At 46.7% G+C, this 23,600-nt stretch overlaps 1 protein-coding gene across 1 annotated transcript; it reads left to right on the top strand.

Moving 5' to 3' along the window:
- The first annotated feature begins 2,291 nt into the window (after positions 1-2,291).
- Positions 2,292-22,991, top strand: PGLYRP2 (peptidoglycan recognition protein 2). Its single transcript, XM_082382895.1, has 6 exons — positions 2,292-17,283; positions 17,939-18,062; positions 19,185-20,309; positions 20,629-20,839; positions 21,456-21,753; positions 22,546-22,991. Exons 2-6 carry the CDS (start codon positions 17,999-18,001, stop codon positions 22,630-22,632), a joined length of 1,785 nt encoding a protein of 594 aa, XP_082239021.1. The 5' UTR covers positions 2,292-17,283; positions 17,939-17,998; the 3' UTR covers positions 22,633-22,991.
- Positions 22,992-23,600: the final 609 nt, after the last annotated feature.

The following is a 23,600-nucleotide window of genomic DNA, read 5'->3' as shown; positions in this document are numbered from 1 at the left end:
TCCCTGAGAGTGCCCCCTCCCAGGATCAGCTGGTGCTGAGCTGGGCAGTGATTGGCTCAGAATTAGTCTGTGCAACAATGGAGCACCCACTGTGCTCCAACCATTGTTTTAGGTGCTGGGAATATGGCAGAGAATAAAACAGACCAAATCCCTGTCCTCATGGAACTGAGATTCAAGTGGGGAAATAGATACAGATATTTCCATCAATGAAGGGATATAACAAAGGGTTTTGACATGAGGTAGAAGGGATTCTACTATATGAGGTTGGGTATCAGGTCCCTGGCTAAAACCTGAATAACAAGAATAAATGTTGAATCATGTTGTACATCTTGAATATACACAATTTTTATTTGTCAATTATACCTAAATAAATCCAGAAAAGAATAAAATTTGAATGAATGAATGAATTTTTACAAGTCTGAACCTTACAGAAAATGCTCTGGCTGGTTCCCAGAGTCTGATACAAGTATCCGTAGCTATTAAGCCTGGTTATTTTATTTTACTTTATTTCATTTCATTTTATTTTAGAGCAGAGAAAGGTTTTTTGCAGGGCCAAGCAAGGTAAACCGGTGGCTCATGCTACAAAAAACCCGAACTCAAACCCAGTAATTTTATATGGCACATGGAGGAACATTTTCTATTCATTTTCTGTTTTATGTAGTTATATTAAATGAGAGATTTGTTTTGATGTGTAGAAGAAAAATATATATTTGGCCTGAACATCAAATCTACAGTCTCATGGATATAATAATAGCATTATAAATTTTGCTTAAAATAATAAGACTTAAAAGGAAGAGCCCCGAGAGAAAACTATTCATTAAATAATAGAAAGGTAATAAGTACATAGGGCAAAAAATGGTGACAGGTAATTGTGAATGGCTGAAATTTCAGAATCAAAAATGATCAGTCTGGATTAAGATAAAGACGGAGGAGGAGGCTGAGGATCTCTGAGGCTGAGGAGGCTGAGGATCTCTGAATTTGAGTTTTGGAAAAATAAAAATTCCAGAAAACAAGAAGCAGAGGGCTCAAAACTTGAAGGAGGGAATTCTAGAACAAGTGTAAGATGCCCAGCTTTGCCCCAGCAGGTGGTAAACTTGGACGATTTCTTCATCCTTCATTTTCATGAAGATCTCACTAGGTGGCGAGGGTGGGAGGGGACAGTGTTTCAAGGTGAAGAAGAGGAGATACAAATAATTGAAAGTTTGCTGCTGGGAGGAGGCAGAAGGGAGGCCAAGAAAGGCAACATGAGGGATGTGACATCTGAGCTGGGACGGCAGGGAGAGGTTGGATTTCAACAGGTGCAGGAGAGGGAGTAGGACTCGAGCACAGAGAAACCAGAGGGTGTGGCTGGGCGGGTGGCTTTCTCTGGCCTCGGGGTGTGAGAGACAAAGAGGCTGGAGGGGTGCAGGACCTTGAAGGCCAGTCCGAGTGGCTGAGGGTTGACCTGGTGAGCAATGGGGAGCCATGGACAGTGCTTGAGCGGGGAAGAAGCCCCCTGTTGGTTGGTTTGTTTTTTGGCCTTACCGTGCAGCTCGTGGGATTATTAGTTCCCTGACCAGGGATTGAACCCGGGCCCTCGGCAGTGAGAGCGCTGAGCCCTCACCACTGGACCGCCAGGGTATTCCCGGTTGGTTGTTTTAAAGCGCATTGGAGCTTATTTATTTTTTTAGGGCTCTGGAGGATGTCCACATGGGTGACTAGATGGATGTGGGTTTCTAGAGAAACGAGGCGGAGAGGAGAGGGTGTCAGCCCAGCTTCTCTGCCTTTAGAGAGATGGAGAAAAGGAAGGAGGAGCAAGTTGAGGGGCCTGGGGATGGGGAATCACTTCCTGGCCATGCGACCCTGGGCAAGTCATGTGACCCCTGTAGGCCTCCATCCCTGACAGATGAAATGGAGGAGATGACCACCAGATGAGATGGTGTTTGCAGTGTGCCCAGCCCCATGCTTGGCACAGAGCATGGGCTGGACAAACGACAGCACTTCAAGTTTGTGGTTTGATTTGGGCTATCCCAGCAGTTCTCAGCTTGGGCAGAGTGTCCCCTCAGAGGACATTTGGCAATGTCTCAAGGTACTTTTGATTGTCACACTGTGGAGTGAGAGATGCTACAGGCATCTTTCGGGTGGAGACCAGGGACGCTGCTCAACACCCTACAATGCACAGGACAGCCTCCACCACAGAGCACGATCCAGCCACAAATGTCAGCAGTGCCGCAGTTGAGAAACTCTGGGTTACCTTGAGTCTAAAAGACCCGTGGGCAGCTAGGCCCATCAGGAGAAGTGCATCTGTGAGTCACCTGTACTGGGAAGACAGTGGATGACAGTGGAGCGAGTCAGTGATGTTATTCCGGGAGTGGGACTGAGAAGAGGATGGGAAAGCAGAAGTGTTGATCACAGCTGCATTTAGAAAGAGGACAGGCAGAGGCATGGGTCTGGAGGTGGAGATGGGTCACATCTGGGAGGTTGAGGAAGCGTGGTAATAAGTTCCATCAGCTGTGCCAGAGGTCAAGGAGCTCAGGCCCTAGCAAGAGACAGAACTGTATGGTTACCAATTCACCAGAGTCTTTAGCCTGGCTCAATAGACTAAGGTCAGAGTGGGAGGGGAGGAAATGGAGGCAGTGGCCAGACCAGGGAGGTGGTACCAAAAAGACATCTGGAAGTGGGTAAAGGTGGAGCATGGCATGGGTGCTGGGAAGGGCTTTTCCTGGGGCTCCAGAAGCTCACATAAGACTTTTTTTTTTAAACATCTTTATTGGAGTATAATTGCTTTACAATGGTGTGTTAGTTTCTGCTTTATAACAAAGTGAATCAGTTATACATATACATATGTTCCCATATCTCTTCCCTCTTGCATCTCCCTCCCTCCCACCCTCCCTATCCCACCCCTCTAGGTGGTCACAAAGCCCCAAGCTGATCTCCCTGTGCTATGCGGCTGCTTCCCACTAGCTATCTATTTTACATTTGGTAGTGTATATATGTCCATGTCCCAGCTTACCCTTCCCCTCCCCATGTCCTCAAGTCCATTCTCTACGTCTGCGTCTTTATTCCTCTCCTACCCCTAGGTTCTTCAGAACCTTTTTTTTTTTTTTTGATTCCATATATATGTGTTAGCATACAGTATTTGTTTTTCTCCTTCTGACTTACTTCAGTCTGTATGACAGACTCTATGTCCATCCACCTCACTACAAATAACTCAATTTCATTTCTTCTTGTGACTGAGTAATATTCCATTGTATATATGTGCCACATCTTCTTTATCCATTCATCTGTCGATGGACACTTAGGTTGCTTCCATGTCCTGCCTATTGTAAATAGAGCTGCAATGAACATTGTGGTACATGACTCTTTTTGAATTATGGTTTTCTCAGGGTATATGCCCAGTAGTGGGATTGCTGGGTCGTATGGTAGTTCTATTTTTAGTTTTTAAGGAACCTCCATACTGTTCTCCATAGTGGCTGTATCAATTTACATTCCCACCAACAGTGCAAGAGGGTTCCCTTTTCTCCACACCCTCTCCAGCATTTGTTGTTTGTAGATTTTCTGATGATGCCCATTCTAACTGTGTGAGGTGATACCTCATTGTAGTTTTGATTTGCATTTCTCTAATAATTAGTGATGTTGAGCAGATTTTCATGTGCTTCTTGGCCATCTGTATATCTTCTTTGGAGAAATGTCTGTTTAGGTCTTCTGCACATTTTTGGATTGGGTTGTTTGTTTTTTTGATATTGAACTGCATGAGCTGCTTGTATATTGTGGAGATTAATCCTTTGTCAGTTACTTCATTTGCAAATATTTTCTCCCATTCTGAGGGCTGTCTTTTTGTCTTGTTTATGGTTTCCTTTGCTGTGCAAAAGCTTTTAAGTTTCATTAGGTCCCATTTGTTTATTTTAGTTTTTATTTCCATTTCTCTAGGAGGTGGGTCAAAAAGGATCTTGCTGTGATTTATGTCACAGAGTGTTCTGCCTATGTTTTCCTCTAAGAGTTTGATAGTGTCTGGCCTTACATTTAGGTCTTTAATCCATTTTGAGTTTATTTTTGTGTATGGTGTTAGGGAGTGTTCTAATTTCATTCTTTTACATGTAGCTGTCCAGTTTTCCCAGCACCACTTATTGAAGAGGCTGTCTTTTCTCCATTGTATATTCTTGCCTCCTTTATCAAAGATAAGGTGACCATATGTGCGTGGGTTTATGTCTGGACTTTCTAACCTGTTCCATTGATCTATATTTCTGTTTTTGTTCCAGTACCTTACTGTAGCTTTGTAGTACAGTCAGCAGTCCGGGAGCCTGATTCCTCCAGCTCCATTTTTCTTTCTCAAGATTGCTTTGGCTATTCAGGGTCTTTTGTGTTTCCATACAAATTGTGAAATATTTTGTTCTAGTTCTGTGAAAAATGCCATTGGTAGTTTGATAGGGATTGCATTGAATTTGTAGATTGCTTTGGGTAGTATAGTCATTTTCACAATGTTGATTCTTCCAATCCAAGAGCATGGTGTATCTCTCCATCTGTTCGTATCATCTTTAATTTCTTTCATCAGTGTCATAGTTTTCTGCATACAGGTCTTTCGTCTCCTTAGGTAGGTTTATTCCTAGGTATTTTATTCGTTTTGTTGCAATGGTAAATGGGAGTGTTTCCTTAATTTCTCTTTCAGATTTTTCATCATTAGTGTATAGGAATGCAAGAGATTTCTGTCATTAATTTTGTATCCTGCTACTTTACCAAATTCATTGATTAGCTCTAGTAGTTTTCTGGTAGCATCTTAAGGATCCTCTGTGTATAATATCATGTCGTCTGCTAACAGTGACAGCTTTACTTCTTTTACAATTTGGATTCCTTTTATTTCTTTTTCTTCTCTGATTGCTGTGGCTAACACTTCCAAAACTATGTTGAATAATATTCGTGAGAGTGGGCAGCCTTGTCTTCTTCCTGATCTTAGTGGAAATGGTTTTAGTTTTTCACCATTGAGAATGATGTTGGCTGTGGGTTTGTCATATATGGCCTTTATTATGTTGAGGTAAGTTCCCTCTTTGCCTACTTTCTGGATGGCTTTTATCATAAATGGGTGTTGAATTTTGTCGAAAGCTTTTTCTGCATCTATTGAGATGATCATATGGTTTTTCTCCTTCAGTTTGTTAGTATGGTGTATCACATTGATTGATTTGCATATGTTGAAGAATCCTTGCCTCCCTGGGATAAACCCCACTTGATCATGGTGTATGATCCTTTTAATGTGCTGTTGGATTCTGTCTGCTAGTATTTTGTGGACGATTTTTGCATCTATGTTCATCAATGATATTGGTCTGTAGTTTTCTTTTTTTGTGACATCTTTGTCTGATTTTGGTATCAGGGTGATGGTGGCCTCATAGAATGAGTTTGGGAGTATTCCTCCCTCTGCTATATTTTGGAAGAGTTTTAGAAGGATAGGTGTTAGCTCGTCTCTAAATGTTTGATAGAATTCACCTGTGAAGCCGTCTGGTCCTCACAGCAGACTTTAAGGGGCAGAGATGAAAAGAAGAGAAATCCCCTCATATACTCTTGATGGGGATGTAAAATGGTACAGCCACCATGGAAAAACAGTGTAGTGGTTCCTTTTTTTTTTTTTTTAATATAGCAGGTTCTCATTAGTTATCCATTTTTTACATATTAGTGTATATATGTCAATCCCAATCGTGGTTCCTTTTTTGAGGAATAGAATTACCATATGAACTCTCTAAGTTCCACTCCTAAGTATATACCCAAAAAAACTGAAAACAGGGACTCAAACAGGTACATGAACACACATGCTTATACCAGCATTATTCACAGTAGCCAGCCACTTGAGACCATTTTTGCCAAACCAGCCAATGCCATCTCTCCCACCTCAAAGCCTTTGCACTGCTGTTCCTTCTGCCTAGAATTCTGTTCCCGCTCAGGGGTGACTCGTCTCCCACCTGAGCAGAATCTTAGTGACCCAGTTACTGTGGAGAAGGCGAAATGAGCAGTAAAGAACAAGGTGTCCTTTCTGGCCTTTGTCTAGAGTGACCCAGCCCCCACCCTTCCTCCGCAAACACCTGTCTCCATTTCCCCATAGTTCCGGGAGGATTAATTTCCACCTCCCTGCATCAGGGCCCAGGGACACAGGATTTGTGAAATAGAGGGTAAGTGATACCACTGACATCCGCGGATACTTCATTCTACCCCCCTTAAGCCAATCAGACTCTCTCCTCCCACACCTTAGCCAATTAAATGCTCTCTTATCCCTCAGCTGAACAAACTCTAATCTCCTGTTTCTCATCCAATTAGACTCCGCCCCCTTCCCCCTCACTCCTAGCCCTCAGCCAGTCAGACTCTGCCCTCCCTCTCTTCAGCCAATCAGACACTCTCCTGCTTCTCAGACAACCAGACTCCACCTTCCTGCTCCTTGGCTAATTAAACTACTCGCCTAATCCTCAGCCAGTCAGACTCCCATATCCTACTTCTCAGCCAATTAGACTCTTCCTGTCTGTCCACCTAACCAATTACTTCCACCTTCCTGTCCCTCAGCTAATCTGGCTCAGCCCTCCGCCTCCCCACCTCAGCCTAACAGAAACAACCTTCTTGTCCCTCAATCAATAAGAATGCCCCTTTAGGAGAAGCCCGCAGTAGGCCTGGCTCTGCCAATTACCAGCTCTGTGGACTGGAGTGCTCTTCTTAGCATCCCTGTGTCTCATTCTTCTCTACTGTAAAACGAGGGCAGTCATCTCCTTCCCTGCTGGGGTGGTCCTGAGACTCCTACCTGAAAAGTGGATTCTTCCTTACATATTGTATACATGTGTGTTAGTATTTCTCCTCTCTCCCTCAAATCCCCTAAAGCTGTTGCCTCTGCTAGAATACCCTTTCCTGCCAGACCAACTCCTATTCATCCTTCAAAACCCAGCTGCAGCAGCCCCTCCTCCAGGAGCCTTTCTGTGCTCCTTTCCCATGCTGTACTCAAGCTCCCACTGTGGGCCCTCCCAGCTAGCCTGGGACTAGGTGTTTTGGGACCCCAGAATCTCCCAGTATGAGGCTGGGCACAGACTATTGCTGCCATTTGAATAGCTGCTGACCAACTGAGTCCATGAACAAATCAATTTGAGTACTGATTATCTGGAGAGGAAACCCAGAATTGGACTTTGGGGGAAATCATTAAATCCCTTAATATCAAGTACCAAATCATGAATTCATATTTTCAGCGGAGACTGAGAGCCACAGCTTTCACCAGATTTTGAAAAGAAGGGGATTAAGGACTTTGTTTTACAAATTGGAGCCCCACCGAGGGCCAGTGACTTGCCCAAGCTGACACTGCCTGGTGGTGAAAACAGAGTCAGGATTTTAATTCCTGTGACCCATCTGAGAGTTCTGGGACTTGGATGCCTAGTGTGAAAAAAGCCTTCACACTCATCATCCAATTTAGGAGGAAAGAAAATTCATATTTATAATGAAGAGCCAAGTGGTCACTCAGTTGACAGACATTTATTGAACACATGAGTGCTGTGTGCCAGGCACTGGTCTCAGCCCTGAAGATGCAGCACTGAACAGGACAGGTCCCTGCCCTCCTGGAGTTTCCATCCAAGTGGGGAAGGCAGCAGTAATTAAACAAATGAATAAGATAATGTCTGGTAAGGATCTTAGTAAATAGGATGTTCTCGCAGAGAAGGACTGGGAACCTAGTTTAGATAAGGTGGTCAGAGCTAGGCCTCTAGGAGGAAGTTATGTTTGAGTGATCTCTGAATGACAGGAAGATATGAAGAAGACTATTCCAAGCAAAGTGAACAGCAAGTGCAAATGCCCTGGGGCTGAATGAGGGTGGCATCCTCATGGAGCAAGAGGCCAGTGGGCTGGAGCAGGAAACACACTAGGAGAGGAGATCAGAGGTGGGGGAAGAAGCTGATTGCGAAGATTCTAGTGTATGCAAGGCAGAAATGAGAGGGAAGGGGGGTGGGGGCCTCAAGGCAGAGACACCAGCAGGAGCCAATGCCTAGAGGCAAGGAGGTGCCTGGCCCATGCCTGTTTGGGGCACCAGAAGTCACCCTGCCTTCAGCTGTGCTGATATAAACTGTAGAGCAGGAAGGAGGAGTGAACAGTTTGGGGCAACGTTGACTTCTGCCAGGGAATCTGTTGTTGTTCATGACCACAGGCCACCCTAGGCTGATTCAGCAAGATTCTGTGTTGTCAAAGGTCAGCTCCCCAAAGAACAAAGCAACACAGCAGCAAACCCCTCCCCACAAGAGGATCTGCCTTATGGACCTCACCTCACTAGCTTCCAAAGGGGTTAAATTTCAGGAAACCTCAAAAATGCTTGCAGGCTGGATCTAGCCACCAATTGCTATGTGACTTTTGGCAAGTTACTTCACCCCTTTGAGCCTGAGTCGACCACTTTTTTGCTTGTTTCATCTGTAAATCAAAGGCTTCATACATGCTCCGTTGTCTGCCTACATTACCACACTCATTTTCCACATTAAGGTAGGGACTCAGATTATAAAGAGAGATGGAGGTTCAGAGTATAACTTGCCCAAGTTGGGAGTTAAACTAGATCTGTCAGATTCCAGGGATGGTGGGGCTATGGGGGTCCAATCCAAAGACCCTCCTTAGGAAGTGTCTGGCACCCAGTGGCCACTAAGCAGATGGGAACTAGTCTATGGTTATTAACCTCAAGATGGTGTGACACCACCTCTCCCAGCCTCAGTTTCCTTGGCTGCAAAATGGGGACTTAGAATTCTCTCTTCACTGGCTTTGGGAGGCATTAGAGATATCAAATGTGTAAAAATAAATGGTGGGGTTTGGTGACTTCTCAAAAAGTTAAATGTAGAGTTACCCCATGACCCAGCAATTCCACTCCTAGATATAGACCCAAAAGAATTGAAAACTGTACTCAAACAAGTGCATGTACAGGCATGTTCATAACAGCACTATTCACAGTAGCCAAAAGTGGAAACAATCCAAATGCCCATCAGATGATGACTGGATAAACAAAATATCAAATATCTATAGATTAGAATATTATTCAGCCATAAAAAGGAATGAAGCCCTGACACACGCTACAACATGGATGAAACTCAAAAAGCATTACGCTGAGTGAAAGAAGCCAGACACAAAAGGTCAAATAATGTATGATTCCATTTATATGAAATGTCCAGAGTAGGTAATTCTTAGAGACAGGAAGCAGATTGGTGGTTGCCAGAGGCTGGGGAGGAGCGAGGAAGAGGAAATGGGGAGTGATTACTTAATCAGTATGAGGTTTCTGTCTGGGGTGATGAAAACATTTTGGAACTAGATAGTGATAGTTGTACAAGATTGTGAATGTACTAAATGCCACTGAATTGTTCACTTTGAAATGATTAATATTACGGTACATGAATTTCACCTCAATAATAAATAAATTAGATATAAATGGTGGGAAGCAGGTTGATGTGATTTCATATCACCCATACATTTGCTACAAGCATAAGATAGATACAGTATTATTCCCATTTTAGAGATAGAAAAATCAAGGCACAGAGAGAGGAGGTGCTCCACCCAGGGAGTGGGGAAGTCTGAATTGGACCTGGAGTCTCTCTGACCTCAAGCAGTTTCCACTCCTCTGCCTGGGAGCCATACAGGTGACAGATACCCACAGTGAGATCATCACCCTGGAAGCACAGGTGACTCAGCAAGAAGGCAAACAGAAGAACCCAGGATATTGGCTAGCTTGACCTGGTTCTTTTCCTCTGGCCCAGGAGAACCAAGCCAGGGAGACCCAGAGCTAAAGGGCTGTCCTTTGTTCAGGCAGAAAACCTTCTGTTATTGTCACCTCTCTGTTCCTAGTCCTGTGCTGAATGCCCCAAGAAGACTCATCCCTGGAGCCAGCACTCAAGGAGCTCCTAGTCTGGAGAGTATGGAGTTTGACATAGACACTTGCAGACTCTTGGTGTCAGGGCTGAACCAGAGAAAGGACTCTGGAGCTGGGAAAGGCAAGAAGAGAAAACCTGAGGAGAAGGGAAGGCTTCCTGGATACTGGGGATGGGTTTTGAAGTATGTATAGGAGTCCACTGGGTTTAATGAAAAAGTTTGTGTTTTACACACTCAGATACTTTAATAGGGAAAATGCAAAGTGATATGAGCCCTGGAGAGGGGAAATTAGTAAATATCTGGCAAAATTATATAGGTATTTATCCACTTAGAGGAATATATCCCAATGGTTTTCTTGCAAAAATAAGGTAATGAATAAGATGAATGAACAAGGTTATTCATAGCAGCACCATTTAAACTGTCAAAAGACTGGAAATGTCCATATGTCCAACAGTAGGGAATGGTTGACTAAACAAATTGTGGCACAGCCACATGATGGAGTACTATGTAGCTGTAAAAAGGAATGAGGAAGAGCTCTGTATACCAGTATGGAAAGATCTCCAGGAAACAGTGTTAAATGGAAAAACAGCAAAATGGAATCTATCTATCTATCTATATACATATATATATACACATATATATGTATATATATATATGTATGTATGTATATATATATGGAGAGAGAGAGTAAACCATGAAAAAATTGTAAATTGTTATCTGAGAGGAAGGGAAAGAACATGATGGAGGGTACTGGAATAGAAACTAGATGTCTCTCTATATATCTTATTCTGTAGATTTGACTTTGGAACCATTTAAATATTTACATAATTCTAAAATAATATTAGATTTAATAAATAATTTCCTCACTTCACACCCATTAGGATAGCTAATATAAAAAAAGAAAATAAATGTTGGTGAGGATGTGGAGAACTTGGAACCCTGTGCACTGTTGGTAGAATGTAAAATGGTGCAGCCACTATAGAAAACAGTATGGGGGTTCCTCAAAAAAGTAAACATACAATTACCACATGATCCAGCAATTCCACTTCTAGGTGTATACCCAAAAGGAGTGAAAGCAGGAACTTAAATAGATATTTGTACACACATGTTCATAGCAGAACTATTCACAATAGTCATAAGTGGAAACAACCCAAATGTCCGTCAACAGATGAATGGATAAACCAAGTATAGTGTATCCATACAATGGAATATTATTCAGCCTTAAAATGGAAGGAAATGGTGGCACATGCTACAACAGTGATGAACCTTAAAGACACTTTGCTAAGTGAAATAAGCCCGTCACAAAAGACAAATATTATATGATTCCACTTATATGAGGTCCCTAGAGCAGTCAAATTCATAGGGAAAGAAAATAGAATGGTGAGTGCCAAGGGCTGGGAGAAACTGGAATGGGGAGTTAGTGTTTAATGGGGACAGAATTTCAGTTGGGGAAGATGAAAAATTTCTGGAGATGGATGTGGTGGTGATGGTTGTACAACAATGTGAATGTACTTAATGCCACTGAACTGTACACTTAAAAATGGTTAAAATTGTAAAATCTATGTTACGTATATTTTACCACAATAAAAAAAGGTAAAGTGGCATTACCTTATTTGAATGACCCAGTTAGTCTAAGTTGCATTTGTTATAGTACAATGTTCAGAGATATTTTTAAATGGGGGTGGTGGAATAGTGAGGTGAATTTTTCAATAATAATAACAGTTATTATAATAATATAAATACTGTTATTGGAGATGTTTTCTAATCCCACATTGTTTCTAGTCGCATAATTATAATGCACAATCTTATCGTGAGGTGTTGTTTTTATTGTTGTTACGGTTTTAAAAAAATAAAAACTTTCTATCCTCAAAAAGAAATTTCCTAAAAATCAAAAGCTTCAGGTTAGGGACATAACTACAAAATGAAACTGTTTCAAGAGACATTATGGGACAATAATTTGATGGCACATTCCCAATGGGATATACCCAAAAGACAAAAAACAAAACAAAACAAAACAGAAAAAATGTCTTAAATGGATTTTCAACACATTGTTTAAGGTACTGCTGTTATGTTATTCTGAGACGATATGTGTGTATTGTGGGGGGCTGGGGCCAGTAGGGAAGGCTTGACTTGGACAAGTACCCCAAATGCAGAAATAATAAATGACTGTGAGTCTAGACTCATCCAGGACATGGAGTCTGGCCGTAATAGATTATCCTGTGGGCTGACCCTTTGCTGGGGAGGCTGGGGCAGTCAGGTGGATGAGCAGAAATGACTCTACTTATTGAATGCTTTCCACACGCTGGCATGGTCCTAAGCATTTTGCATGTATCTCCTTGTTTAACTCTCACAAAAATCCTATGAGGTTGGTACTATTCTCCCATTTCAGAGATGGACAAAATGAGGGCTCAAGACTAAGGCTCTTTCTCTAGCTAGTAAGAAACAGTGTGAGAATAGGAATCTGGGTGGGATGGCTCAGCAGGAGTCAGCAAACTTTATTTAAAGGCCACATGAATCCAAACAAAATGAAACCACTACCCAGAAAGGTATCTGCACCCCATGTTCATTGATGCATTATTTACAATAGCCAAGACAGGGAAACAACCTAAGTGCCTCTCAATGGATAAAGAAAAGGTGATATAGATAGATGGATAGAGAGATAGATATAAATATAAATAAATATACAATTCAGCCATGAAAAAATAAGGAAGTCCTGCCATTCGCAACAACCTGAATGGAAGTTGATGGCATTATGCTATGTAAAATAAGTTAGACAGAGAAAGACAAATACTGTATGGTCTCACTTACATGTGAAGTTTAAAAAAGAAAAGAAAATAAACATATAGAAACAGAGTAGAATGGTGGTTGCCAAGGGCTGGGGATGGGGGAAATGGGGAGATGTTGGTCAAAGGGTACAGACTTTTAGTTATAAGATAAATAAGTTCTGAGACCCTAACATACAGCATGGTGACTATAGTCAACAATTTTGTATACTTCAAAGTTGCTAAGAGAGTGCATCTTAAAGTTCTCACCACAGACACAAAAAAAAATAAATATGTGAAGTAAGGTGACGGATGTGTCAACTACCCTTATTGTGGTAATCATTTTGCAATACATTCATATATCAAATCATCACGTTGCACACCTTAAACTTATACAATTATATATGTCAATTATATCTCAATAAAGCTGGAGGTGGGAGATGCACATAGTAAGTATTTTCAACTTTGCAGGACAAATGGTCTCCATCACAATGACTCAACTCTGCCGTTAGAGCATGAAAATAATCATAGACAATATGTAAACAAATGAGAGAGGATGTGTTCCAATAAACTTTCATTTTACATAAACAAATTGTGCTACATCCATAGAATGGAATATTATTCAGCCATATAAAGGAATGATTCATAATGAAATGCATTGATTCATGCTACAATGTGAATGAAACTTGAAAACATTATGCTCAATGAAAAAAAAACCAGACACAAAAAGTCACATATTGTTTGATTCCATTTATATGAAATGTCCAGAATAGGTAAATCCACAGAGACAGAAAGCAGACTGGCAATTGCCAGGGTCTGGTAGATGACAGAAAGTAACTGCCTAACGGGTACAGGGTTTTATTTTGGGGTGATGAAAATTTTGGAACTAGATTAGATATAGGTGATGGTTGTACAAAATTGTAAATGTACTAAATGCCACAGAATTGTACACTTTTAAATGGTTCACTTTATGTTAGGTGAATTTCACCTTGAAAAAAAAACAAAAAACAAAAAAAAATTGTTTACAAAACAGATAGTCAATCCATAGGCTGTGGTTTGCCCAGTCTTGCTTTGAAACATCTCTTCAATGTGGCACATATATACAATGGAATATTACTCAGCCATAAAAAAGAATGAAACTGAGTTATTTGTAGTGAGGTGGATGGACCTAGAATCTGTCATACAGAGTGAAATAAGTCAGAAAGAGAAAAACAAATTCCGTATGCTAATGCATATATATGGAATTTAAAAAAGCGGTACTGGTGAACCTAGTGCAGGGCAGGAATAAAGACGCAGATGTAGAGAATGGACTTGAGGACACAGGGCAGGAAGGGGAAGCTGGGAGGAAGTGAGAGGGTAGCATTGACATATACACTACCAAATGTAAAATAGTTAGCTAGTGAGAAGCTGCTGCATAGCACAGGGAGATCAGCTCTGTGCTTTGTGACAACCTAGAGGGGTGGGATAGGGAGGGTGGGAGGGAGGCTCAAGAGGGAGGGGATATGGGGATATATGTATACATACAGCTGATTCACTTTGTTGTACAGCAGAAACTAACATAACATTGTAAAGCATTTATACTCCAATAAAGATGTGAAAAAATTAAAAAATAATAAAACATCTCTTCACAAAACCCAGAGCTGAATTTTGAAATGTAGGCATACACAAAACATGGAAACAACCTAAATGTCCATCAACAGATGAATGGATAAAGAAGATGTGGTACATATATACAATGGAATACTACTCAGCCATAAAAAGGAATGAAATAATCCATTTGCAGCAACATGGATATGACTAGAGATTATCATACTAAGTGAAGTAAGTCAGAAAGAGAAAGACAAATACCATATGATATCACTTATATGTGGAATCTAAAATACGGCACAAATGAACCTATCTACAAAACAGAAACAGGGGCTTCCCTGGTGGCACAGTGGTTAGGAATCTGCCTGCCAATGCAGGGGACACAGGTTCATGCCCCGGTCCGGGAAGATCCCACATGCCGCGGAGCGGCTGGGCCCGTGAGCCACAATTACAGAGCCTGCGCGTCTGGAGCCTGTGCTCCGCAACAAGAGAGGCCGCGACAGTGAGAGGCCCGCGCACCGCGATGAAGAGTGGCCCCCACTCGCCGCAACTAGAGAAAGCCCTCGCACAGAAACGAAGACCCAACACAGCCATAAATTAATTAATTAATTAATTAACTTAAAAAAAAAAAAAAACAGAAACAGACTCACAGGCATGGAGAACAGACTTGTGGTTGCCAAGGTGGATGCGGGTGGGGGAGGGAAGGACTGGGAGTTTGGGATTAGCAAATGTAAACTATTATATATAGGATGAATAAACAAGGTCCTACTGTATAGCACTGGGAACTATATTCAGTATCCTGTGATAAATCATAATGGAAAAGAATATTTAAAAAAAGAACGTCTCAGGACTTCCCTGGCAGTCCAGTGGTCAAGACTCCGCACTTCCACTGCAGGGGACACGGGTTCAATCCCTAGTCAGGGAAATAGGATCCCACACGCCATAAGGTGCGGCCAAAAAAAAAAAAAAGAATGTCTCTATGTGTATAACTGAGTCACTTTGCTGTACAGCCGAGATTGGCACGACATTGTAAAATCAACTATATTTCAAGTTAAAAAATTAAATTTAAAAAAATGTAGGCATATAAAATCTTATCTCAGAGATCTGCACACAAGTTTTTATTATTATTATCAGGGTCTTCATTATTATTATCATTTACCAAAATGAATGTTATTAACTCTGATCTTGGCCCCAAGCCCAGCCCTGTCCCGCCCCAAGTTCCTTTTCTTCTGGCCTCTGGCCTCGATCCCAGCTTCACTTCAGATCCAGAGCCCAGGGTTCTGTCTCTCTGTGCCGCTGCTACCTCCATTAGAGATGGCCCCAGGCCCTGGGTACTCTCATGAGACCCCTGGTCTGTCTGCAGCCTGGAGGGGCCTTGACATATCCTGGCAGCGGGCCTCATGAAGTGGGAGGGAAGCAGGGGCGGGGAATGACTCATCATGGGAATCCCAGCCTTTGTGCTGCCTCCCAGACCCAGCCAAGACCAGGTGCCTTGGTGTGTGGGTGTCTGCATGTGTGTGTTTCAGAGCCTAACCTCAAACTGACCCCACATCCTCAATCAGGTCTATGGTGTACTCAACAGTCACTCCCTGCTACCCATCTGGCCCCTGACCTGTGGTGGGCATTTCTGGGCACCCCAAGAGAGTTCAACATCTCCTAGTCTGGGGGAGATGGAACCAGACAGAGAAACTCTAGACCTTGTATGGACAGGTCTGGGTCAAAGGTAGGAATCCTGGGCTAGGGAGCCAGAATGGGAGAAGTGGGGAGCCAGGGGTAATCAAGGAGCCTTCCTGAAGGAAGGGTCCTACCCAAGAAGGTCACAAATCCCAGATAGACCCTGAGGGAAATGTTGGCTGGCCATGACATGTCCCTGACTCCAATACAACCAAGCTCCTACCACAAACTTCAAGCTTTAAACGGGTATCAAGGCTGCCCATCTGGCTGGCCCAAGAATTACTGGGTGTGAAGTTGCTCTGTAGCCAGTCTGCAAACACTTGCCCAGCATGAAGAGTCATAATTACTCTGACCCTGACCTAGCCACAGGATAGTGAAAACATGCACTGGGCTTGGAGCCCTCCCCAGGTTCTAGCTATGTGACCTTGGGCAAGTTACTTAACATCTCTGAGCTCACCCTCCTGCTGGGTAAAATGAGCATAAATTGGCAGTTAAATAAAATTGTAAGGGTCTCTCCACAGCCACAATCGGTGGGAGAATCAGAGGGACAAACCCAAGGTCCATGATGCCACATCAAGGTCATTCCCAGACCAAGCAGACATTAGGTGAGGATCTCATGTGACAGTTACCCCGCAACATCCTGACGGCTACCCGCTGGTGGATGTAGGGCCTGGGTGAAGTTAAAGCAAGTGAGGCACAAAGACAGGATCAGAATTCCTGATTTTTCCTTTCACTTCTGGCTCCAATATGTCTAAGCACAGCACTGCCCCTGACCCTGTCTTTATTAAAATGTTGATATTTTGTTCATCATGGATTTTTTTTGCATTTCTTTTAGTCTTTTAAAACATTGTGCTAGAATATTATTTATCTTAATGGCTGAGATTTTCGGCACCACCTTAAATTTTACACCCTCACTCTCCTCACTCTAGTCCTGCACCGTATGGACACACAGCCCACATCCTCCACGTGGTTCTATCAGGCAGAGCCCCTGACCCCAAATCCTCAGAAACTGGGACATGGAGGAGGAGATTTCCTCAGAATCTCCTGGGGAGCAGCCCCTATTCATCCTCCTCTCTTAGCACCTAACTCTGTGAGCCCCTACTGTGTGTCCAGCTTTGTGCTAGGCCATGCTGAGTGCCCAGAAAGAGGACACTCTATATCTAAGTAGGCCCCCTGGGGAATCCCAGGCCTGGCTTAGCCTGGGTATTCCCAGGCCCGCCCAGGGCCCGCCCTGTGCTGAGTGCCCAGCCTGGTGGGTCTCCTGGAAATTCCCCAGGCTAGTTTCGAGATGGGAGGCCAAAAGTGAAGTAATTTACATGGCAGCCCCAGCCATGATGAGCCCATCCCACCTGATGCTGGATAAAGAGGAGGAGGGCTCTCTTCAGCAGGACTTGGCCACAGGCACCAGAGGAAGAGGGAGGACCCCTCACTGCCAACCCAGGTGAGCCCAGAAGTCAGCTCTGGGGACAAAGCCAGGGTCCCAAACACCCCAGCCCAATTCCTGCTCTCAGCTACCTCTGGTGGCTTGGGATCCGGAGCTGGAATGAGATGAGAGGTGGCATCTTCAGGTCCCCCTACGCTACTTCAACAAAAACAATCCTCGGCCCCTGCACTCATCCTCTGCCTGAGGCTAAAGTGCTGGCATCAAAGAAGGCAGAAGGCAGTGCCGATTTCAGGCCTCTCCTTCTCTCCTCACCCTCAGCACAGCCAGTCTTACCAGTCGGGCAGGCACCTGAGAGTCCCCTCTGGTGGCCAGAAGCAGCTACAGAACTATCACCATAGGAAGGGTGGATTGCTGCATTAGCTTCAGTTTACATCTCCTGGGGAATGGGCAGAGTTTGCTGGAGTCTGAACAACCTGGTTTCCAGGCCACTCCTGCAATGCGCTTGGCTTACTGACCGTTGACCTCAGCCTGGGAGGAACAGGATAGGATGGGGGAGCCCCTGAGACCCAGATGACGTTGAGCCAGGGCACTCTGTACCCACGCCACCACTGCCTCCCGCCCACAGCTCTGCAAGTGGCAGCTGTGTCATTCACCGCTGGACTTTGACAGTAGCCAAAGGCACTCTCAGTTCTCCATGCCTGTCTCCTTCCAGCTCTGCCGAAGTCTCCACTGAGGTAAACTGGATACGTCCCCTGGAAACTGGAAGCCCACAATGGTGGTCCAGGGTATCCTATGGATCCTGTACGGATTGCTGCTGCAGCCGGAGCCAGGCACAGGTGGGTCAAAAGGCAGAGGCCTGAGGCCAGGACTCTTAGTTCAGCAGAAGTATACTGCTGCCCCTCTGTGTCCAGCCCTGTACAGGGTGAGGCTAGATCCAGGAGGCCCCAGTCTCAAGGAACCTCCAGTCTGGGAACACAGATGCTCCCAGCCCCATAGGATCAGGGCAAGGGTTGGGGGAAGAAACTGGGGCCAAAAGAGCAAAAATCAGGAAGGCTTCCTGCAGGAGGGGACATAGATCTAGGACAGGAAGAAGAAGAATTTTACTTGGTGGTGAAGCAGGAAAGGACATTTTAGGCAGAGAGAAGAACAAAGTTATCGAGGAATCACTGTGTGAACTGTCTGGAGAAGAACCTGAATTCCAGCAGACAGCAGAGTGTAAGGATTAAGACTTCCTGTGTTCAAATCCTGCCTCTGCCACTTCCTAGCTATGTGATCTTAGGTAGATAATTTAACCTCTCCACGCTCATAGGGTCCTTGTGAAGATTAACTGGGTTGTTATATAAGTCACCTAGAATGGTGCCTGGCATATAGTAAAGGTTTAATTATTCAACAACCCACCCCAGCTCTGAGCCCCAGACTTCTAAGTTCCAAGTTCAGCCACAGACATTTCTCCCACAAGGCACAGACCCACCCTCCCCTGGACATCCTTTGAGACACTTTTCCCTCTAAAATTCCCCAAACTCCAATCCATCATGAAAAACTGTCCATCTTTCCCTCAAAATATCTGGGGACTCTGCCCACTCTTGTCCATCACAGTGTCACCATCCTGGCTTCAGCCACCTTCATTGCTTACCTCCAAACTCTCTCCCCTTCTCTACTCTGGTCCCCCCAAAATCTATTCTCCACATGGCACTCAAAGGAGCAATCAGAATTCCAACCTGGCCATGTATCTCTCCTGCTCATGAACCTGCCATGGCTCCCCAGTACTTGCTGATAGTCTAAGCTCCTTAACCTGTTGTCTGTGCCTCAGTTTCCTCACCTACACAAGGACAATGTCAGACATCATAAGGTTGTCCAACGAAGAGCTGGGGGCATTGAGAAGATGTAGAAACAGCAGGGGGAGGCTCAGTAACAGGTGGTGCTGGGCTGCTGGGCTAATGCCATCCCTCCTCCTGCAGCGACCCTGCCCCTGCTCATGGACTCTGTCATCCAGGCACTGGCTGAGCTCGAGCAGAAGGCACCAGCCACTGAGGCTGGCCACACTGCCTCTGCATGGCTGCTGTCAGCCCAGGACTCTTGTGCCCACAACCCTCTCCATCACTTCTTGCTGGAGGGACAGAATCTCAAGACCACCAAGCTGGATCCTCCTTCACTGAGCCCAGAGCTTCAAGGCCTGATCGTGGAGGTGGCGAGACATGGTGTGTGGGACGGGAAGGAATGCGGGGTGGTGCTGGCATCCGATGGCTCAACCGTGGCTGTGGAGCCTCTTCTGGCAGGGCTGGAGGCAGGGCTGCAGAGGAACAGGGTGGTAAACCTGCCCTTAGACAGCACGGCCACCCCTCCGGATGCTGGAGTCACCTTTCCAGACATTGGAGCCACGGTTCCTGATGAAAGAGCCACTTCCCCAGGACTCAGGGATACCTCTTCAGATGTCACCTGTGCAGATGTCGGAGCTGTGTCTCCAAATGTTATAGCCACAGATCTAGATGTTGGAGCCACCTTTCCAGATGTTAGACCTGGCTCTCCACATGTCCAAGTCACCTCTCCAGATGTCCAAGCCTCCTCAGCAGATACCAAAGCCAACTTCCCAACCACTGTGGACAGCCTCCTAGTGGTCACCCTGGCCAGAGACCTGGGCCTGAACTTCCTCCAGGGCCCCCAGACCTGGAGCCATTCACTGGGAACTGAGGGCTGCTGGGACCAGCTCTCTGTTCCCCGGACCTTCACGCTCCTGGACCCTGAAGCATCAATCCTCACCACGGCCTTCCTCAATGGTGCCCTGGATGGGGCCCTCCTTGGAGACTACCTGAGCCGGTCACCTGAGCCCCGGCCGCCCCTCAGCCGCCTGCTGAGCCAGTACTACGGAGCCGGGGTAGCGGGAGACCCAGGATTTCGCAGCAACTTCCGACGGCAGAACGGAGCTGCTCTGACTCCGACTCCCATTCTGACCCAGCAGGTATGGGGGGCCCTCATCCTGCTACAGAGGCTGGAGCCAGCACACCCTCAACTTCAGGGCATGAGCCAAGAACAGCTGGCACAGGTGGCCACCCACGCTACCAAGGAGTTCACGGAGGCCTTCCTAGGTGAGAAGGGCCCCCACCCCCTGTGACGCTCCTTCTCACAGATACAGACATTCTCAGTGCCAGACAGGTCAGGAGGATCTAGGACTGGGGGATTCCAGAGGGGGCAATAAGGGCTTTGGCTGGGAGGCCAACAGGACTAGGATGCTGTTAGATTTAGTTAAGTTAGATCCCAATGGGGGCCAGTGTGGTGTGAGACTGAACGGTCCCCAAATCTGGGAGGAGACTGAAGGGCTGATCCTTATGTGCGCTCTTAGTGTGGGAGGAGGCGGCAGGCAGAGAAACGCTTGCTTACTCCCGCGCTGGACTCCCTTCCTCTCAGGGTGTCCAGCCATCCACCCACGTTGCCGCTGGGGCGCGGCCCCGTATCGGGGCCGCCCGACGCCGCTGCAGCTGCCGCTCGGGTTCTTGTATGTACACCACACATACGTGCCCGCGCCACCCTGCACGGACTTTGAGCGCTGCGCCGCCGACATGCGCTCTATGCAGCGCTTCCACCAGCATACTCGCGGCTGGGACGACATAGGCTACAGGTGGGCGGCAACCTGCAAGGCGCTGGCAGGGCGCACCAAGTGGTGGTGCAGTGTAGAGCCTGGGTGCGCAGAGCCTGACTGAGGGGGCGGGGTTTGGACCTGAGCAAAGCTGGCAAAACGGAAGAGGAGTTTACGGTGGGTGGAGCCAATGTGGAGAGGGGCGCGGCCTAGACTAGGGTCCGGGCCTTAACAGCGACCAGAAATACCACAACAGTGGGATTCCTGAGTTTGGGGTGGGAACTAGGAAGGGAGTCCGGACTCGGGAGAGGAGCAGGACCTGTGGTAGGGGCTGAGTCTGGGACGGGGCAGTGATGGGATATGACCTAAGACAGAAAAGGGCTCTGAATTGGGCAGGAGTTGGACTTGAGACAGTGGGGAGGGAGCTGGGTAGAAAGAGATGGGGCCAATGTTGGGGGCAGATCCAGAGAAACGGGACGGTTTCTGGGGTGGCATTAGGTGGGGGAGTGGGACACGGCTGGACGGGGTAGAGTCAGCGCGACCGGGCGGGACTTGGGGTGGCGGCGGCCCTTGGCACAAGTGCGGAAACTGGGGTAGAGGGCCAGATGAGGGCCGGGGCCTCACGCCAAGTGGTGCATGCTTCCCTCTCTCCTCACAGTTTCGTGGTGGGCTCAGACGGCTACGTGTACGAGGGCCGCGGCTGGCACTGGGTGGGTGCGCACACACTCGGCCACAACTCCCGCGGCTTCGGCGTGGCCTTGATAGGCAACTACACTGCGGAGCTGCCCGCAGAGACCGCGCTGCGCGCGGTGCGCGACGAGCTCCCGCGCTGCGCTGTGCGCGCCGGCGTCCTGCGTCCAGGCTACGCGCTGCTCGGCCACCGCCAGCTCGTGCGCACTGACTGCCCTGGCGACGCGCTCTTCAACCTGCTGCGCACCTGGCCGCACTTCGACAAGGTGAGTCCCCGACGCCTGCACTACCTCGGCCTGAGACCCATCTGTCCACACAAGCTCAGAACGGCCCCTGATCCCTGCCTGCTTGCCTAACCTCAGCAGACCCCTCACTCCTTCCTGTAACCCTGTGCCCACACAGCCTCAGCCAGGACCCTGAACCCCCTTGCAGCTCGTCTATTCAGGCAATCTAGACTCAGACTTCAGTCATTCTGCTTGCAATATAGCCTACCCACCCTGCCCCTCTGCCTGCACAACCTCATCCCAGCCACCCACACTTGCCCTCATCCTTGCCCCCTACCCAAAGCCCCGCCCCCACCCATCCACACAACACTGACCCAGACTGTGACCCTCTACAGAAAACCCTTTTGCCTGCACAGCTTCTGTCCAGCCCCTAACCTAGTATTGCAATCCTCTGCTCAGACAATCTCAGAGTCTCAGAGAGGCAATCCTCTCCTGAGGATGCTTGCTCAGCCCCAGCCTTCCTGACCCTTGATGACAACTCTTATGCTGGAGCAATCCAGGCCCAGTCAGCACAACCTCAACCTGATGACCTCACGCCAACCTCTGATCCTGATCACAAAAACACCTCTATAACATCCCTGTACTATCTAGCTCTACCTTCAAACTACCACTCCATTTCATTTGGCTTGGCCTGCAGTTGGCGTTGTACCTGCCCCCTCACTTTGGGCCCCTATCCTCTTACCATCTAGGGTGCCACCATGAGGAAGGCAGACCCAGCCCCACGACCCCTCACCCACCCCACCGCCAAACCTCACACTCCCTTGTCTTTTTTAGAATGTGAAACCAAGAACTGCCAGGAGATCTAGGAGATCCAGGAGGAGGCCACCTCCAACGATCCTGCTAGCCACAGACCTCCAATAAAGAGACCATGGGGGGGGGGGGGCTTCCCTGGTGGTGCAGTGGTTGAGAATCTGCCTGCCAGTGCAGGGGACACGGGTTCGACCCCTGGTCTGGGAAGATCCCACAGGCCGCAGAGCTACTAGGCCCATGAGCCTAGGCTCAATTACTGAGCCTGCGCGTCTGGACCCTGTGCTCCGCAACAAGAGAGGCCGCGATAGTGAGAGGCCCGCGCACCGCGAAGAAGAGTGGCCCCCGCTCGCCGCAACTAGAGAAAGCCCTCGCACAGAAACGAAGACCCAACACAGCCATAAATTAATTAATTAATTAATTAATTAATTAATTAATTAAATTTTTTAAAAACGAGAGACCCTGGGAAGAAAGCCTGTGTCCATGCCTCATCTGTGTTTGCACATTCTGTCTTAGTTTAGGGTTGCCCAGAAGCAGACCCTGGGACAAGAATCCTCGTGTAAGTAGTCGTCTGAGCGGTGATCCCAGGACATATCAGCTGGGGAATAAGGAAGCGACACAGGGAAGGGAAGGCAGCTGGGAAAGGGTGTTTTATCAGGCATGTGGGTATGGGAGGCACGTGGAGCTCAATCCCACTAGGGACCTTTGGGGGATAGCGTAGGTCACACACCGCAGCGTCATCCCACTCAAAGGGCAAGGGAGCTGGAGTACTGATCCTCCAGCTTCCATAGTCATTGGCTGAGGGCTGCTCCCAGGGCAGTGTTAATGTGCTGGCACTTTGGGACTGCTTGTCGCATGGGCAGTGTGGACTCCACCTGTCAGAGAAAGTCCTCCAGCAAAAATGCAGGGAGTTGGGAGTGGGCCCAGTATGCAGTGAAGTGGTACAGGCTCAGAGAGCTGGTGGAACACAGGGAGACTCTACCTGTATGTGCAGTGAGTGGACTGAGTGTGGTAAGAATGAGGTGGGCATCGCTAAGGTATGTGCACCTGCAAGAACATGTCCAGCACCAGGAAAAGGATTT

Source organism: Balaenoptera borealis (assembly GCF_965194805.1).
Source record: "Balaenoptera borealis genome assembly, chromosome: 2".
Classification (NCBI taxonomy): Eukaryota; Metazoa; Chordata; class Mammalia; order Artiodactyla; family Balaenopteridae; genus Balaenoptera; species Balaenoptera borealis.
Note: the sequence above shows the minus strand (reverse complement) of the source record. Positions and strands in the feature narration are given on the sequence as shown.

Excerpts from the sequence above, each read along its gene's own strand:
- PGLYRP2 (XM_082382895.1), top strand. The coding sequence starts at position 17,999 with ATGGTGGTCCAGGGTATCCTATGGATCCTGTACGGATTGCTGCTGCAG. Across the intron at positions 18,063-19,184 it reads GCAGCCGGAGCCAGGCACAG|CGACCCTGCCCCTGCTCATG; the intron begins GTGGGTCAAAAG and ends CTCCTCCTGCAG. Across the intron at positions 21,754-22,545 it reads CCTGGCCGCACTTCGACAAG|AATGTGAAACCAAGAACTGC; the intron begins GTGAGTCCCCGA and ends TGTCTTTTTTAG.